Source organism: Bemisia tabaci, chromosome 5 (assembly GCF_918797505.1).
Source record: "Bemisia tabaci chromosome 5, PGI_BMITA_v3".
NCBI classification, from domain to species: Eukaryota; Metazoa; Arthropoda; class Insecta; order Hemiptera; family Aleyrodidae; genus Bemisia; species Bemisia tabaci.
The window spans coordinates 4,908,975-4,929,274 of record NC_092797.1 but is presented as its reverse complement, the minus strand read 5'-3'; the positions used below and the strand labels follow the sequence as shown (position 1 = coordinate 4,929,274).

Genomic DNA, 20,300 nt, shown 5'->3' with positions numbered 1-20,300 from the left:
CGAATGCGATGTTTTCTCTCTAAAAAAACCACACCTTTATACGTTGAATTTGTTTGTAAAATTGGTAAGTGAGTGCTTTAGTCTCCTGAAAACAGAATTGCGATCTCAAAATTCGAGAAAAATTATTAGTAGCTGAAAAAATAGAGCCAATCGATGCGATATATCGCACGTCGTTCTGACACAAAATATGGCGTCCATCGCATCACCTTAAGCATTACAGCACATGTTTCCTCATCAAAATTTCACGCTGATTGCGTAAAACATATCGAAAACTTCCTATATTATCTCATGTGTAAGAAATGAACATGCTTGGTTTATATTAATAATAAATAGTACCTAAATTAAAACTTCTACTTGCAAAAAAAAAAAAAAAAAACAAGATTAATGTATACCAAATTGGGCATTCAAATCAATTAGGCAAATAACTAGAGCTATGTTTCACATTTCCTTCTTCTTTTGATGCAAGGTATCTTCGATCTTGTCAAAAGCAAAATTTGAACACAGTAAACTTCATTCATCTAAAATACCTTAATTCGTATGTATGTATAAGCCGCTTTTACGGCGCGCTCGGGCGCTCTCCAACGCCTACTCTCCACAGGAATCTGTCATGGTAGAGATCCTCCGGCAGCTGGCATCTCTCCATCTCTTCACGGATGCCCTCTACCCACCGTTTGGCTGGACGCCCTCTCCGTCGCCTACCTGGGGGAACCCACTCCAACACCTTCTTCGACAACCTGGTATCAGCCTTTTTCTGCACATTGTTGCTGTTTGTACTTGTATTGTTCGCAACTTTCTGTATGTTGACCATCCTCCAGGACTATGCTTTCAAATTCGTTCAAAGCTTAATTTGACATTCGTAGACTCTGTTTTTTTCTTTTTCTTGTGAACGGGAAGTGTGAATTAACTTAGAAGACAAAAACCTTTGTTTTCTAGCTCATGAATTGAATTTGGAATGTTTCGATGTGTCTATCATATTGTACATGAAACTTCAATGAGGAAACATATATTGTAGAGTTGTGATCCATTACTCCAAGATGACAAAGATTTCTTAAGCCATTCACCATAATGAATATGGTGCATACAAATGTATCTAATCTAATTGAGAATAAGACTTACTTGATTATTAGGACTCGTCCCGTCTTTATCGATGGCATTTACTTGCGTCACTTTGGTTCCGATTGGTTCACCTTCAAGGACAGTTTCTTGTTCCCGTTCAGTGAATAGGGGTATTTCGTCGTTAACATCTTCTAGAACGATATACACCGTAGCTTCCGAAGCTAGCTGTTGCGCACCGTTATTCTAGAAAGAAAGCAAAAAAAAGTAACAAATTTTTCAACCGCTCATTCAATATTGCTGACACAAGCCTGCAGAAAATAAATTCGCATGAAGAACTTAAATCAAAATCGGTGAGCTCTAGATGAGTGTAGTGGCAATTTTACATGTTGGCAACACTGTTGCTCCTCCATTCAAATCCATTAAAAATATCGATTTTCGACCGAGAATCGATTGAATTATAAACACATATAAACAAACAGTAATTCCAACTTTCAAGAATCACCACTGGATTAGTGAAAAGTGATCTTGCGATTAAAAAAATGATTAAACTGCCTCCGAAATAAAATTAATCCTTGTAATCAGCACATTCTTTTCTTTTCCTTACTTCACTCTCACTGGTATTTACTAGGCTAGATTCGGTGAGGGCATGCTCCACAACGGAGATTAGTTTTTGTTCAACCAATGAAATTAGCATACCAATTGAAGCGCACTTACTCAGAAAGTCAGTAAAATTTTAATTCAGATCCTCCTCGACCAGTAGAGGTAGAAATAAGAATATGTTGGAGTGAATTCTGATGAGTAATGGGGGACGCTGAGAGAAGAATACAGTTTCGCTGGACGCAAATGCTGTGTTCATGGTAATGAAGGGGTTAAAAGTTTAATGTAATGCCTTTGACTCAGTCTAATGACCTTCATAAATAAATGAACTCATACATTTTTAAAATGTTTAAAAAAATTTATGAACGGCACATAAATGGAAAACCAGCTTCTGTGAAAATAAAGTAGAACGTCAATTTTTACTATTTGCAAAGGTTAGAAAGTAATCCTGAGGATTTTTCTTATAAATTGTGAGAGAAAGATCAATTTAAGTACATAAGACAGTATCTAGAGAGCTGATTAATCATACATACCTCAACTCGGACCGTTAGATTGTATTCCTTGATAGTCTCATAGTCGAGGGGATGGTTCACTTTGATATCCGCCCATGTATAGCCATCCTCTCCTCGTTGTTGCAGATAAAACGTGTGGTACTTATTTGTTTGCGCCGTGGATCCAGGCATCAGCCGGTAGAAAACAACTGGATTCTCCTTGATACCGGAGCTATGGAAAAAACAAACTCGGTTTTAACATTGCACTCAAAAAGGAGTCGGATAAATGATAAGATGTAATAAAATAAAAAGGAGTTTTATTTTATTCAAAAGCTAAGATTTCATTAATTTAGTACTTATCTTATCCTTAAATTAAATAAGAAATTAAAAAAAAATATGTAAATTAAATTACACAATATAAAGGGGGGGGGGGGGGAAGATGATTTACCTTTCCAAATGGTATGAAAAGGGGGAGCAAAAGAAAAAGAAAACATAATTCATCTTCTTTTTGAGTGTTCTGGTGATTTTTGGTGGATATAAAAAAATCTTGCCAATGCGTCTATTCTGCTAGCTGACTAATTCCTTTTAATCTTTCGGTATTTTATAGGGCTAAATAATTTTAAAAAAGAACGTGTATATATCTGATGAGTACTGAAGAAACTAAAATATTTAAGGAACAGATAAAACAGTTACTGTTTCATGAGAAACAATAAGATAACTAGTTTCTTTGATCTATAAAATCTTAAGTCAACGATGGATATTGTTGGATCAGTTAAAACATCAAAAATCAAATTTTAAAAAATTGATGCAAAAAAAGAGGTAAAATTAACATCGAGTGCCCAGACCAAAAATCAAAAAAGCATCCAGCTCTATGTGTTCCAAAATTGCCGATAAAAAGCTTTCACTCTTTTGGGTTAATTTTTTTAAGTAAAAAAGCCACAACTGTCAATGAAAAATCTCTGTGCACTGATTCATGGCATGGTCTTTATGAATCGTGATTTTTCAAGTTGACGATAAAATTTCTGTGTTCACGATTGGAATAATTTTGCACAACTTCTGTGCAGTTCATATTTTCTAAAATCAGAAAAGACTGTGGAAAAATCATTCAATTCATGATAGACGGTGTTATTTTACATTAGAGTAGGTGCATCTTTGCACAAATTTTACGGCAATTTCGTGACAGGGGGAGGAAGTACAAAAAATCAAAAACACTGTGATGCAGGTCATGCAAAAAGTCTATTCGACGCCTTCCTGACGTTTGGACGTAACTACATTTCCCGATGAGCCCAGTTGCTCATACGACTCAATGCTATCCTGAGCTCATATCCAAGTTAAGTTACGTCTTTTTGTCAGCCAAGCGACGAAATTGAACCCTAAGGCCTACCGAACAGATATACTAGCTGTGATAAAATTATCCAGACACAAAAATCGAGCAAAATATTGCAAAAAACAAAATTAAAAACTATACACTGATAGTGTAATTGCTTTCCTCCAAAAAAAGAGCGGAATTTCATGCCATAAAAATAGGTAACTTTCAGAGTGAGGAAAAAATTGATTCTCTATAGAATCAAAACAAAAAACGGCAAAATTTCCGGTAATGCATTCTCAACTGTTTAAAAATGAAGAAAAATCGTGAGAAAACAGAGAGGTGATCGCAAAAAATTAATAATTGAAGTTCAGGAAAAACAAAAAAAATTGCCGAAAAACAAAACTTGGCTTAAAATCTGATGATACTGTCGAAGTAAAAAACAAAGAGTATCTTGCCTCAAAATATAGTTGTTCCAAAAAAATTTGATAAATTAAGGCTCGTCAACAAGGATAAGTCTGTTCTCGTAAAGAGCATCACTATTTTTCATTTTTATAACTGTTATATATTATATGAAGGCATATAGGAAAGTATGCATTTATTTTGAAACTACAAATAAACGCATTACATACTCACATGATTTTACGAGTTAATAATTTCATAAAAAAAATAAACTCATTGCTTTTCTGAGTATTGAGCAACTCAGAAAATCAACGACTTCCTTTTGAGAGTTCTTATGAGTTCTTATCTTATGAGAGTTCAAAGTAAGCTTCAGAATGTGGAAAGCTCGGATGGGAGGATTTGCACACGAAAATTGTTGGTAAAGTTTGATTAGAATGTTGTTGATGAAAGTGAATTCCAAAAAAATCACACATTTGGCGTAAGTGCTACCAACACCACCATAGGATGAATGATTAATGATGAGATAAATAGCACGATGGAATGAATCCTGAATCATCTCACAGATTTGGATTTGCTGACCAAATCAGAGGGCAATTGGACGATAATTTTAGTACAGTCGAACCTCATCAGTAAAAAAACTTAATAACTCAAAAAAACATCCATTCCTTTCCATTCAAGGCTAAAAACCTTGATACTTCGAAAAAGTTCCGTAAACTCAAAGGAATTTCAGACTCAACTTTGCCTTTATAACGTCCAAAGGATGGCAAATTACCTCAATAACTTACAGTAATACTTTGCATCTCATAGCGTTACCTCAGACAGAAGCTGAAACTTGCAGGATGCTTCATTATTTTCAAGATAAATATCAAATTTGCAACAGCTGCGGGCAATCAGTGGCCGCCAGTAATCAGTTTGACTGTCCAATAACGGATGGGAAATAAGTGCGCAATGTAAAGCAAAACAGAGTAACTAATTTTTTTAGGGTGAAATTTTTCCTTGCTCTTAGATTTCCATAATAAACCAGCATCCTTCCGGAGTCAGCCTCAGTACCTAACTCGAATTTTTCATCTCCTTATCTCGTTAACTCTAAACTTTAAAGGCTCAAATTTTTCATTGCTTTCCTCCAGCACCGAGTTATTATTGAAGTTCGACAGTAAAAATTCAAACCAACTATGAATTTTCAGTTTAGTTTTGTCCCATGCATTAAGTGATCTGCTTGTAGTTCTGAAATTTTTGCTGCTGACTTCCCATTTACAGAGAAACATCAATGATAATGTCTAATATTTGTATTTCTTCTAGATAGGTAAAGAAATTTCTACTTTGTTGGTTCATGCTTCTGATCAGTTTATCTAGAATCTATCGCAAACAAATTGAGGAGAGTAGTCTAAACAATTCAACTTTAACTCTTCAATTAGGTACCTAATTCTAAAAGAAGAAGAGGGACATTAATACTAAAAATTAAAAAGTAATCGACTGAAAACAAATGATTGAATGACAGGAATGTTTCCATCAAAATCTTGATCCCTATCTCTGGATAGATTGGAAAACAGGAGAACTTGGAAGAGGGAGAGAGGGATTAGTGATGTTAGTAAGGGACTGAGAAAATGAGGAAAAAACAAAAACAGATGATTGGCTGACAAAGAGAAAACGTTAGAAAGAGCTACAGCCATCACACCTTCACGGAGGGGCTGGAATGAGGGTGATCAAGCAAGATGTCAAAACGTCACTTTGCTTTTCTTGTGCCGTGCAAAACTCAGTTCAAGACAAAAACAAAAATGGAGGCACAAGGCAAAAAATAAAAAAAAAAAAATGTATAAAAACCACATGGAAAAGTCAAAGAAGACAGACCTGGCTTTAATGGATATAACCTTGGCCCCAACAGCCATGTTCTCTTTAATGTAAATTGGCCCATAAACGACATGATCCCAAACAGGTGGGTTGTTGGCCCGGTCAACAACGTCAATCTGTACCTCGACGGACCGCACCAAAGGTGGGTTACCTTTGTCCTGCGCAGTCGCCTCCAACTTGTATGTCTCGCGCTAGAGTCGAAAAAAACACGATTGAAAACAAAAATTCGGAAGATCAGTTTCGGTTAGTCTTGTTAGTTCGAGAGAGGATCGGAGAGGGCAGGGTCGCTAAGAGATTCAATTCGGATACCAACCTTGCTTTAACCGTGCTCACGATTGTGCCCACTGTGACATTTTCTTTGATGAGCATGGGGCCGTACACAGCATGGTCCCAATGAGGAGGCTTGTTGTTCCGATCGACAACATCTAATTCTACGTCCACATCTGCAGATGTAATCGGATCGCCCTTATCTGACGCTCTCACTCGGAGCCGGTACTTCTCCCGCTAGTATAACAGGGATGGGCAAACGTGAACTCAAACAAAATAAATAAACAAACGCAAAAACAAACAAACAAACTCATCACTCTGACAGATCTCAGTTCTCTTGTGAATTTTTTCCATTGACTACATACTCTGACCATTTTAAGTGGAAAAGGGTATAGATAGATGTCAACTAGAGCGAGGGTAGGCAAAGACCTACTTTAGCACAGTACAGAGTAGGTTGAAAAACTAATGGTGGGGATTACATAATACTGCAGTCAAAAAGGGCTCAATGAGGGACGTTCTTGTCTGTGCACAACACATTTTGCCTTTAAGAGTTGATACGTATGGAATTAACCAAGTCTTGGATGTCGAATTTCTAAATTATCCAGAAGTGGCGGCTACCATTAAAAATAATATGTCCATAAATGATTTCCGAAATTGTTATCAAAAACACTGAGCGAATTAGTTAACAAAGATAAAATTATCACTTGAAAATTAGGATAAACTTTGAAACAGGTCATCATCTCTCATGGTAACATGAACCTCATTCATTCGAACCTCTTCCTAAAAATAAACGCTGAAGTTGTATTCATCTTTGTGAGAAGTCATGCAAATATATTTTGCTGATCATTTGTATTCAATGTTTCATTGGTTACAAAATTTTACAGTTATAGCTGAAAAAGTTTAGGCAAAACATGTTATTAAACAGACACGAATGTTTACAAAACTTCAAATAGATCTAAGATGAAAGTAAGCACCAACTTATCAAAATACTTAGAAAAAACACACAAAAGTCAACCTACACAGATAAACAGAAGTAAATTGCCTACAAGCTTTGAAGGGAGCGAGACAGCATAAGTGACTGGTAAACAGGTACAAAGGTGTTAGAAAGATTGAATATATTGGCTGGGAAAAACCGAACAAAAATTGAGGCATAAATGAACTGATTTTAAAATTTCTACACATTTCCCCATGGTTTTAAAGAGTATTCTCCCAGAATTTCAAGTCAGAATGGTGGTTAATTAGCCAACATCTGATGTAGTCGGGCTGCTTTTAATTAAATCCGTTTATAAATAAATTTATAAATAAATAGGTACCTGAAGCACAGGTACGAGGGGCGTTCAATAAGTAAGTATCCCCCCTCTCTAAAATCAATAGGAATGAACCAATTTTTTAAAACTTGGGCTCAAAATCTTCCTTAGGATATACTGAGTTCAACCAAATAAACGGCAACAAAATCGGACCATGTGCGGCCGAACGCGAGCCGTTTGAACGCGCCGAGGTGCACGCCGCTCCCGCCGAATCCGCGGAGATTTGAAGTCCGCGACAAGAGAAGAGCTTCTCCGTCAACGCTTCAGTCGTTCATCACTGACGAAAAATCAAAGAAGTTTTTGTAAAATAGGTAGGCTTACCTCACCTCTCCACATAACCAGCTCGATCCAAGCAGGTCTGATACTGATTGTGAGACTAAGAGAACAGCTTTTGGATACCAAGTGTGTAGAGGTCTTTCAACTGGCTGGGGATGAAAGTGTTGACGGCTTGTTTGACCTCTTCCACTGATTCAAAATGAACTCCCCAGAGTTCAGATTTTAGATACAGTAATAAATGGCAACACAGACCACCATTCATTCCCTTTTCTGAAATCTGAACTCGGGGGAGTTCATTTTGAATCAGTGGAAGAGGTCAAACAAGCCGTCAACACTTTCATCCCCAGCCAGTTGAAAGACTTCTACACGCGTGGTATCCAAAAGCTGTTCTCTTAGTCTCACAATCAGTATCAGACCTGCTTGGATCGAGCTGGTTATGTGGAGAGGTTAGGTAAGCTCCCTATTTTACAAAAACTTCTTTGATTTTTCGTCAGTGATGAACGACTGAAGCGTTGGCGGAGAAGCTCTTCTCTTGTCGCGGACTTCAAATCTCCGCGGATTCGGCGGAAGCGGCGTGCACCTCGGCGCGTTCAAACGGCTCGCGTTCGGCCGCACATAGTCCGATTTTGTTGCCGTTTGTTTGGTTGAACTCAGTATATCCTAAGGAAGATTTTGAGCCCAAGTTTTAAAAAATTGGTTCATTCCTATTGATTTTAGAGAGGGGGGATACTTACTTACTGAACGTCCCTCGTATCTTCATATTTCTGTGCTTGCTCTACTCAACTTATCTTCAGACTAGGACAGGATGTGAACGATGAACTAAAAACAGCTAATTCCAATAATAATCACAACACGGATCGATGATAAAATTGCAGAGACGTATATCTCATTTTGCGGTGTCTCAAAATCACCAATCCCATCTTATTACATCACAGGACAAAAAAAAAACGATATTACTTGCAATTTTCACAAAACATACTTCACTTAGAGGAAAAAAATTAGGGGAATCTTCATGTAATGATGTTAAGTATATTCCTATTTGAAAAATAAATTATGACGAGAAGTCTAAAGTGCCGCAAACCGAGATACGCATTTTTGCAGCTTTACTATCGAGATGCTTTTTCTTTGGAGTGTGCCAGTTTTATTGGAACTGCAGTCTTTCAGAGTAAAATTCTTGAAAGAATGATGTACAAGATTCTTTCTTACCGACTCTTAAATGGAAAAATAAGTAAAATATTTTAAATTTCTCTACTGCCTCTGTGGTTCATGGTTGAAGAATAGCAGCAGGATTCAAGACAATTGAAGTAAAGGGCTAAAAGTGCATCTGCATGATGCGTATGTTGGTTAAATGGCCACTTGACTGGTCTAGATCCTGAACCAGACAAATGTACTCCCCACTATTCGTTAAATGTCTGCTCATATTTATTACTTTAAATTGTTTACAAAAAAAAATTGGCTCAAGACTGTATCATATGATCTTTTCATTTTAGTTCAAAAAGCAAGCGTATCCAAGGCTCATCTATTACTTGCATGGAGATTCGGTTGAAATACATTTTTTTTTACTTCAAAATTGAAAGCATTATTTACAGCTGAAAAGTTAGCTTAAATCCACATCCTAGTTACAGAGATGCAAAGATTTGAGAATTCACACTATTAGGAGTACAATACAATGAGACAGATTACCCTGTATTTAATTACAGGACAAAACTCTAGCTGAGAAAGATTACATTCTCAAGGGATCTCTATGTGATGAGAAAAAAACTAATAAGTTACCTACGGAGAAAACAAACAGATTGTTTTTGAGAAGTATTTAGGGAAAAGATTGTACTGTGTAGAGTGCATCCTTCGACAAAAGTACAGGTAAACTTTGGCATGATTTCTTTTGATGAGCAAACGTAGGTAAATGTTTGACACATTAGATAAGACCTCTATTCACATATATTTAAGACTTGAGCATCAGTAAAATATTTTCTGATATGCTTCTTTAGAGCATGAAACAGGAGGAAAAAACCACAAATTCAGACGCAAAAGCCGTTAAACAGGATGTTGGAATGGTGGTGGGTCCATACTGTCTAGTGGGAAAAAACAATTCCAATGAATTTTTTAAATTAAAATTAAAGTTTTAAAATGAGAGTGAATGATCCTAAAGAAGCAACTAATTTCTGATGGACATAGACATTACAATTGTTTCTCATTCTCTTTGGGAAGAATGTACCAAAGTTTATCTGTATTATGTGTCGCAGCCAAAATCTGTCAGAGAAATTCATGTAGCCATAGAATCTGTAGGATCGATGACTGTAAAAAACACATGGGTGACGAAGACATTCGGGCAGTGAGATACAAGATTAGGATGCTGAGCTTCAATCTTAAGTATAGAAATTTCATGGTTTGACTTAGACCTGGTCCACACACGAGTTTCATGAAACTACTCAGGCAAACTTAGCAGTTTGTTAGTACTACAATTTTTGTTGTTGTTTATAAATGCGCAAATGCAACTAATTTTATTTTCATTAAAACTAATTTTGCTGAACTAAGTTTAGTCCTGTGTGGACCAGGATTCGCGATTGGAGAGGACAAGTGTTACGGAATTGTATTTTAATCCTTCCATTACCATGCTTGAGAAATCTCATGTTGCGAGAGGCAAGGCGAGCACTGTGAACAACGTTTGGAAATCCTCTTTTTGCACTGTGCATTTGTATCACCTACTGTAGCTTCCACCTACTTCCGTATAATTATGCATGAAGCATCCGTCAGGAAAGATATGAACTAGAGATATATTTTTAACAAAATGCGCCTCAATCGTGGTGTGTGATTCCTAGTCCGGTAATGGAAGGGATCAAATGATCTTACTTAACAGCAAAAAACAATTAGCTCCCATCCAAGATTACGATTTTATGATCAAAACTTTCGAAGATATTGCCCTAAAGAATGCAGTGAATTTTAGGGAGTCCTTAATTCTCTTTTATCCTTGAGACATCAATTTGTGGGGAATAAAATGTACGGTTATTTTACACAAACACTCCATTGATTTGACTAAAATAGAGGAGCAATAAATACATGATGCACTTCAATGTAGACTTTAAAGCTAATGTATCTTGATCAATATTAAAAAGTAAACTTGGCATATTAATGAATTATATAGAATTTGCTCTTCAAGACAGGACTATGAACTTCACACATTTATAAATCGTATAGCAGATCCTAATTTTGTTTTAAAATTAGAGGAATGAATTGTATAAACGCATAAATTCACCACTCATCTTGAGAACAATATGCAGAAAATCCTTTGACTGGCCAATCTTATGACTAAAATATTCGACACATTACATTCTTATGATTTTTTTCACGTCAGTGGCAGTTTTGTAATCTGCAAGTTGTTATATTTTCCAGTATCTCTTTCCCAAAGCATACACGAGCGTATACTCAGGGGATATTTTTTCAGTTCTTCATCTTAATTATCAGTGACAGAACTTCAAAACTGAATTGATGCACAAAGCAACATTTTTTAAGGAAAATTTTGTGCCTTCCAAAGCTCAAGAGAAATGTATAGGAAGGATTTATGTTTTAAGAATAATTAAAAGGCAAGCCTTCATCATTCATTGTTACCAAACTAATTAAATTGGTTCCATTGTAACTAAAAATACTTTCACGCTCTTCATACTCTTTCTCCAATTATATTTTGGGATGAAAATTGCAATGAACTCAAATCTTAGATACAAACCAACTTTCGGTAGGAGTTGAAATCAAATTATCACTTGTCAATAACTTTCCTTCACAAGAGCGAACAATACTCGAGTTGATTTTGAATTGCTCTTAGAAAAGGATACTGGAAAAGATTTTTTACGTACACACATTTAAGAAATTCCATTAGTCTTTCAATACTTGTACTGTGCGATAGTGTTTTCAAATCTACAAATTTGTGTTATTCAAGAAAATCACAGTTTACTTACTGGAAAACATCCCTTGAAGTTAAAAAATGTTTCCGCAATTCAAACAAAAAAGAAAGTGGTGCAGTTAAAAGAGATTAGAAAATTAAAAGAGATCAAAAAAAAAAAATTCCAAATAAATCAATACACACAAAAAATAATGAAATAAAATAAGGAAAAACAAAATAAATAAAATTAGTACAGGCATTAAAAGATTATCCATGCAAATGCTTCAATCCAACTATTAAAGTATTTTTTTTTTCTCCAAAACCCCCGAAAAACTTCAAAAGAGGAAAAAATTTAAAAACCAACGAACTCAAAAGAAAACTAGGTTTTCTATAAGGGTTGAGTGTTAAAGCAAAGTTCAAAATCATAAAGAAAAATTAAAGGTCAAAAACTTTAAACAGGGAAAAACTGCTGCAATGAGCAAAATTGAGCAAAATTTCACAACTGCTTTTTAAGGCAGTAAGGAGGTAGTTGTGTACGCTGCCCCAAACACAGAAAAAAAATGTCACAAATGCATGAATAAACAAAAACAATCATCAAGTTGGACGTCATGTGAAAGACTCAAAAGTTCAAAAAATCTCTTCCACAGGCGTTTTCTTAGATCTCCTAAAACGGCACTATTATAAAAATGTATTCCTGGCAGAAATTTGTACAAAAAATTGCATTTGAACTGTTTTAAAAAACCAAAATAGTGTGTTTTCTTACACTAAAAAACCTTTATTCATGTATCGACATTCATTGAAGCTGGTTCATTCTTATCTTCTTTGTAAATTTACTGAAAAAATAATTTTTTGATGGAAAAATAGGGCTCTATTGCATGGGAGGAGATATTGTTTCAATTGGATCGAAATGATTGTTCGAATAATTTTTAAAAACTGAAAGCACCCAGGAGTTTTGTACCACTTAAAAATTTTAGACTTTTCCAACTCTGTGATGGATGCCACAGTTCATAGCACCCAATCGATAAATTTTCAACTAGGTTCAGGGTTTTTTTTTTTTTAATATTACATTATTTATTGCGATGCCAATTAAAATTAGCAAGTTACAGTTGTCCATAAATGGAATAGTTTGTGTTTGATGCCCCTTATTTAGCAAGGAAAAATCATTACAAAATTTGAGAGAACTGAAGAAAAATCACGGCATGCCATTTTGACTTATTAAAAAATATACAGCGCATTACAAATGACTTGCAATACAAATTTATCGCGATTCTCCTCTTGAAAAAACATCTCCATTGAAAACAAAATAAACAGAGCCTACTTTAAGTTCCGTTTTCAAAAAAAATCATCTTGGAACCAGCTCAGAGTATGCTTCAACAAATCAAGGATCAGCAAAAATGATTCTCTCAACAAAAGAGGGAAAAACTCTTTTGATCAGAGTACAAAAACATGAAACGACATCAAAAAACAAAAATTATCTTTCGATTGAAGGAACAGGTAGGATATTTAATTGCTCACATAGAGTAAAAAACTGTAACTCTATGCGGGAAAAAAACAAAAACAAAAACAAACTTCAAAAATTTCCGAAAAACAGATTTTGAAGTTGGACTGATGATAAATCAAAAAGTGCAGTGCTCTGAGACAATAACGTGTAGGATCAAAAAATATAATTGTGCCGTTGACAATAATAATACACATTGTGCCGTTGACAATAATAATAAACATTGTGCAGTAAATTTAGTGAATTGCAAAAAAAAATGAATGTGCACTGAACGGAAAAACCAATGAAGCTAAAATAATAGAAGGTGCTCATAAAAAACTCAGTAACTTTTTAATTGAGAAATTTACATGGTAAGACTCCAGAATATGTAGTCCTTTTTTCCATTATCGCTGTTAATCGTTAGAAACTGAGTTATCTTGGTAAGCGATCAGGATAATGCTTTCCAAAATGTATGAATGAACAAAATTTGCACCGATAATTTTTATATTTCGAAGTTGTATTTTGAACTTCCAATATTTTGACCATTCTGTTTTTTTTGTGAGTGTTTTTTTTCTAAACAGCTCAATTTGCACAAAGGTCCTGATAAGTCATTATTTATTAGACAAGGTCTAAATTAGAATAAAACATGTTCTCTCCTCAAAATCTTGCATAGAAAACAATTCACACTACAGGAAGTTTGGATTTTAGGCAATAAATATTTATAATATTGATCTCAATCGGAAATTAGACTATCTACACAAGAGACGTAATTTGTATTTTTGCCATTTAATAATATTAACTTAGAACAAGTGTGTCTTGTTCAGGATTTGATCTCCAGATTTCCCGATATGTGACTAGATTTACGCATGAAATTTTAAAGAGAGAACATGCCGCGTAGTGCTTTCAATTCATACTTTATCAGGTGGAATTAAAAAACATTCTGAGGGCTGTGCTTCAGACCCGCATTGAAACATTCTTGGGTATTTCCGCTTGAACAGAGACAGCCCTTCAGAATGACTTTGCGATTCTATTTCTTAACCAAATTTTAGCCTATTGAAATAGTATGATAGTATTTTCTTTGTAGTCTCCTAGGTTCTGACCTTCTAATATCCTGAAAAAGAATTTGAATTAAGTAATACGAAATGTTGAAAGTCACTTACGTCGAGAGGCTTTTTTAAGACGATCCAACCAGACTCTGGCTGAATTTCAAAGTAGTCCAACTCTTGGGAATCGTATGGTGCGCTCAGTGAGTAAACGATTACACCGTTGTTATCAGCATCTTCATCACTGGCTGATACACGTAAAATATTCGTACCTATGCTAGCATCTTGCTTCACATTTTCCACGTATTTCTAAAAACAAATTTTAAAGAAAATAATGAAGTGACCAACAATTCTGCATTGTGACTTGGAAGTAATGACAAGAAAATTTGGGTAGTTGAGTTTAAAGAAAACTCAACATTTTAAGTCTTGAGAACTGTTTTTTTCCTGATAAAATATAGACATTCGGCAACAAAAGTTGAAAAATAATTATTTCACATGGCGAAATTATAAGTATCCGCTAATGTTTTACTACATTGCAGGAAAACTAACCAACAGTTTCTACTGGAATTTTCAGTAACAAAATTGCAAGGCAAATTTCGATTCGTTTTTCTTGACGAAAATAAAATATAATCAAAGATTTTTAAACATTGCAAATGAGATATCCATTTTTTGCATTTAATATTCGATAGATCTTTTCCCCAAAAATCAAAGGATGTAAGAGTGCTGTAAATGCATAAATATTGCTGCATTTCAGAGCTAGAGAGTAGTAACTATATAATACTGTACAAGAGAGAAGTATATACTGTTGTCCACAACAAATTGGCCAACTTTATGTAAAATATTTTTTCGTTATTATTTTGATTCACAAAAAAAATAAATCAATTGGAAATGCCATATACTATAGTTTTAGGTGGTATAAAATGCTAAAATCCTTTACTTTTATACAATTTGAAGGTAAAATTATCAGTTTTGGATCGTCTTGAGAAATTCAAAGAGTCTGAAAGATTATTACTTTGATAGTTGAGAGAAAATAGAATCTACTGCTTACAAACAAGATAATAATTAATTAAACAAATATTCAAAACAATTCAAAAGCCTTCTCACTTGACGGTCAAAGAGCGGTGGATTATCGTTAACATCTGTGATCTCAACGGTGAATGAACAGACTCCTTCCAATGATGGGTCACCTTGATCAGTCGCTTTGACAGTTACAGATACAAATTTACCGTCATCTCCTTCTCTGTCGAACACCTGAAAAATAAATACATTGCTGATGTGAGATCCAACAAAATATAGGTTGGTAACATGTCTAGAAAGAAGAAACAGGCAATCAGCACACACATTCAAGGATTGGCAGGTTCTATTTTTTACCGGATTCTTGATTATTTCAGATTAGTTGCCATTGTGTGAATGTAAATGCATATGCCAAAGTATTTTAATAATAACTTCTTGGACTATTGAGGAATGAAATAACCCATCTTAACTTGCTCTCAAATATTCAAGCATCCCGCACTGACCCTACTTAGCACCGTTTGTAACATTATATTTAAGAGCATGAGTTTGGTTAGATTACGGTAGAGTTGGTACAGAGGTAGTTTGGTTTTGGTAGAGTTCACGACACCATTATCATCCGCTAAGAACAGTAAAGTACAAAAATAAAAAATAAATAACGGTGATTCGATGGATGCTGTATTTGGTGTCAAAACAACATGCGATATATCGCCTCGGTGATGGTATGAAAGACCACGTCGCTTGATTTTAATTTTTTTTTATTTTTGTACTTTACTATTTTTAGCAGTTGATAATGGTGTCGTGAAACACCAAAACGTCCCGCATAATTTTACGTATGGTGGCTGATTATTTTCATACAGGTGCAAGATATATCATTAAGTGGCAATTAATTGGCAGATGCTTACTGACAATATTTTGTCTGGTTTACCTTATTAGTTGTTACTTCACCACTCTCCTCATTCACTTGGAATTTCGTCCCTTTTTGATTGGGTTGCTGGACAATGGAGTATTTCACCTGACCATTCACACCTTTGTCATCATCTGTGGCTTGAACCTATAAAAAATAAAAAACAGTATCAAAAATAATCCACTAATAATATGATCCAGGAATAATATGAATTACTTTATCATATGTGTACTATGATGATAAAAATTGTCTATGGAAATCTCATGTTCTCATGAAGAGTTGCAAGTGGTCATCGTAAGAGTGACTATTTAGAAAGAAGAGCGTTCTTGATACTTCATTAAAATTGAATTGTCTATAATTGAGTTCCTACTTGTTAGTGAAAATCATTCCTTTGCCTAACTTGACACTAGTTAATAAGACATATAATTTCCGTTTTTATGAGAGGAATCTCAATTCTTAGTTAAAAAATCAAGCAAAGATAAACGTTGTATTCAACTTCAGCACAAAAATTATGACTCTGAACTTCTGAGGTCCTTTAGCACATTGTGTGCATCGAGGCAAAATTATTTGCAGTATTATACACCTGATTTCAACCTAATCTATGAGACCGAGAAAAATCTGGACCAAAATTACCTTAATCACAGGGCTTCCGTTTGCTGCGCCTTCCTCAACCTTAGGATTGTATGTGCCACAGTCTTTGAATACAGGTTTGTTATCGTTCACATCAGTTATGAATACTACGACAACAGCTGTGCTTGTGTGTGTTGTTGATTTGCCACCCTCACAACATGCGCCATCATCAACTGCAGTGACGTTGAGTTCATATTTATCCCGATCCAATGTAATGTTTTTACCGTGAAGTCGAATTACACCAGTGATCTCTTCGATGACAAACTGGCCTGAGGAAGTGCCGCCTCCGACAAATCCGAATCTGAGGAAAAGAGTGACAAATTATTTCTAGTATTTTCAAGGAATTATATGGAATCTATGATTTCCATTGCGTATCTTTACTGCAAATCTTAGGTTTGGAATAAGAAAGTTGGTAATGTTCTTTCATGAATAATGTTTTCCTCTCAAATATTACTTTGTTTTCAAAGAAAGAGTTTGAATTGAGGCGTTTGGTGGTGCGCCTTCTTGGTTGCAATTTTTCAAAATCTCTACTAATATTTTATTTATTGTAATGAAAATGAACACATGCGTTTTATTAAATTTTTACTGAACATTTTTCATGATTTCACGATGCTCTACAGGAAAAATTCTGGACAAATCACCCAATAGATTCTTCTCTGAAACAAAAACTATAATGATGAAGATTCTGAGACACCTCTTAACCCATTCCCTTAACAATTAATTTTGCATGCCCGCGCACAGAGCTACTATTTAATTTTGCTGTAAAAAGTTGTATTTGGTTTCTTCTTAGTTTTCTGCTTTTCCTGATAATTAGGAGCAAGTTTTTGGCCTAATTCTTATTAGTTATAACTAGAAGGATGTTTATATGAATAAATTTGCCTGGATGTTGCACTTTTTCTGCAGTAAGTCAGCTTATGTTAGGGGAATTTCCTGAGAAAAAAAAAAAAAAAATGTTAAATTTAGGAGAAAAATCTTATTTATTGTAAGAAAAAGTACATGCAATGAGCCACAAAACCTCTAAAATACCAATACAAGTAAGAAAGAATAGCCAAACCGCTCAAATGTGCAATAAAAATAAAATAAAAGTCAAGAAAAAGTGAAAAAGTCCAAATAAGTTTCCGTGCAAAATTATGCGCTACAGGCAGAAAAATTTAGCAAGCCATCAATAAGCTAAAAAAGTTAGAGCTGGGACCATAATTACATTACAGAACATTGTTAACAATGTTAGTTACTTGAAAAATAAAGCCAAAAATTAATTCTCATCCAATTCATCCCTATTTAGCCAATACATGTCATGGATATGATACAATTTGAAACATTCAGGCACGTGAAGCGCAACTTGGCACTTCTCGCATTGGTACCTACTTTCTGATCTGATTTTTTTCTTGTAACACACAACACATCTCTTTGTTGGATTAGCTTTGACTTCATTTGGAGGAATGGTTTGAGGAAAGTGGCCCCAATACTTCCCCTGAAGGCGAAGAGGCGAGTCTTTCGATGCGGGTCGACCCTTAGCTTTGTATTCTGGCATTTGAACTATTTCTAAGATTTGGTCACAAAGTTTTTCTTTGTATTGAGTGTATGTTATTTTATGTTTTTTGTTTGTGGGTGATAACTTTCTATGAAGTGCAAATGAGTTATAAATGAGCATATCGAACATGTAAAAAAAAATCTTCATATAGCCCTTACAGTAGCGCCGCATTATTGGATAGGAAGCTAAAACTTGATCCTGCCTATCAACTCCATTCATGTATTTGTTATAGTCTAAAATTGCAGCAGGTTTCTCAATATCTTTCCCTGTCTTCCTATCTTTTTTCTTCGTTTTTGTCATTTGGGCTCCATCATGATAGGTGGATAGGACAGTCACTTGTTTTTTGTCTTGCCACCTAAGGGCCATAATATTATGACTGAATTTAGCCTCCGTTTCTCCTCTATCCATATTTTTATTTTTGAACTCAACGGGCATGTTGGTTCTATTTGTATTTACTGTGCCTAGAACATTGAATCCTTTTGACAAAAGAGTTTCGTATAAATTGGGAGAACTATACCAATTATCAATCACTAATGTATGACCTAAATCTATGTGCCGCTCAGTCATTTCCAAGACAACTGCCGCTGAGACTTGGATGTCGGTGTTTTGTCTGACCTCAGCTCCTTGGTAAATTTTAAAATTGCAGCAATAACCAGAGGTAGACTCGCACAATTTATAGAATTTTATGCCAAATCTGGCTCTCTTTGCGCGGTTGAATTGGATATAACTGAGTCGGCCCCGGAACGCCATGAGAGACTCATCTAACGCCAATTCCTCACTTGGATAATAAATATTTCTGAACTTTTCATTTATATACTCGTAGTACCAACGGAATTTTTTGAATTTGTCATCTGGAACTTCATCATCCGGACTGACAAGATGCATAAATTTAGACAATAACAAGAATCTACGGTACGGCATGAAAGTAGAAAAAAATGGGGTTTCAGTTGTAGCATGAGGCGACCAGTAAGACTGTATAGTACTTTTTTTTACAAGCCCAAAAAGAACAGCTAAAGTCATATAAGCTTTCATCTCATCAGAGGTTGTGGGGAACCACCCCTCATGAAGTGGTTTTAGAACAGCATTGGGATTATTGAGAAATTTTTCTGCATACGCATTTGTCTCCTTGGCAAGTTTATCAAAGAACTCAGGGCCAGTAAACAATTCAAAAACTTGGATTGGGGTTGGTGAATCACCAAGCTGCCTCAAAAGAGGTGGTCTTACACCAGAGAAACCTATGAATGGAAGCTTATTGATAGTGTGCTTAGCTGAAGAATCATCCCAACACCAGGCATTAGGATTTTTTTTGGAAGGTTGATCATTCTTCTTCGGAGGGGTTTTGCGTTTTTGATTACGTGCATTGTTTCTCTTCGGTGGGGGTTGGCAATTTTGAGGGCGGGTAGGTTTGTTTGCAACAGTTGATGTCGAAGGCACTGGATCAACATTAGTACTAGTGGAAGGTTGACATCCATTATTAGGATCAGAAACATCAGTGGAGGAGGTGGGATCAGAAGCATTGTCATTAGAACCAGGGACCAGATTTTCCAGATCACTATTACCATCCCTAGAGTTATCACAGTCTGATTCACTGCTTGATTCCTGAGAATCTGAGAGATTATGGTTATCAGGGACCCAAGGACCATCACCACATGCTTGTAAGTCATCTGGGGAATCAGGAGTGTCAAAATCATCTTCACTGTCTTCAAGTAATAGCCGTGTTACTTCCCGAGCACTAATACATCTCTTGGGGTACTTACGCATATTATTGCAACCAGGCAAGAAAACATGCAAACCAGCAGCACAAAAACTCTTAAAACATATGCTCAAATAAGATCTAAGCACCAATTAGCACCAAAATAAGAAAAAAGAGCGAAAATAAGCTTACATCTCGTTGTTGTGATTCATTGATAACAAGAAAATAAACAGAGAGCAAGTTTCGAGGTTATTCCAATCTTCCACATTTTCAAACTAACAAAATTCCCTATATTCGGGGAAATTACCGTACAAAACCAATACAGGTTGGTCATACTACTTCTAGTTACAACATCTGTCGATTTACGTGGCGCTATCTATCGTGAAAACATCAAAACACGGCAATACGCGTAGCCAAGTTGCATGACGAGTGGGACTCGTCATTTCACGTTTGTCCCGGCGCGGCCATGACGAGTCAGGCTCGTCATATTAAGGGAATGGGTTAAACCTCAATTCATGGTTCCACAATGTTCTGCAGAAATTTTTTTGGAAAAATCATCCCCCAAATTCTTTAATGAATAATGC

General features: G+C 35.4%; 1 protein-coding gene across 2 annotated transcripts in view; it reads right to left on the bottom strand.

The window, feature by feature from the left end:
• CadN (neural cadherin) overlaps nucleotides 1-20,300 on the bottom strand; it is a 494,271-nt gene that overhangs the window by 459,301 nt on the left and 14,670 nt on the right. The window contains exons 6-12 of one of the 2 annotated variants that reach the window (XM_019048298.2): nucleotides 16,496-16,793; nucleotides 15,884-16,009; nucleotides 15,049-15,195; nucleotides 14,062-14,253; nucleotides 6,014-6,204; nucleotides 2,187-2,376; nucleotides 1,117-1,299 (exon numbers count right to left, since the gene is read on the bottom strand). In XM_019048298.2, the coding sequence (XP_018903843.2) occupies nucleotides 1,117-1,299; nucleotides 2,187-2,376; nucleotides 6,014-6,204; nucleotides 14,062-14,253; nucleotides 15,049-15,195; nucleotides 15,884-16,009; nucleotides 16,496-16,793 (1,327 nt within the window). Of the gene's footprint in view, nucleotides 1-1,116; nucleotides 1,300-2,186; nucleotides 2,377-5,700; nucleotides 5,892-6,013; nucleotides 6,205-14,061; nucleotides 14,254-15,048; nucleotides 15,196-15,883; nucleotides 16,010-16,495; nucleotides 16,794-20,300 lie in introns of both variants that reach the window. The other variant, XM_019048302.2, reaches the window with a different exon arrangement.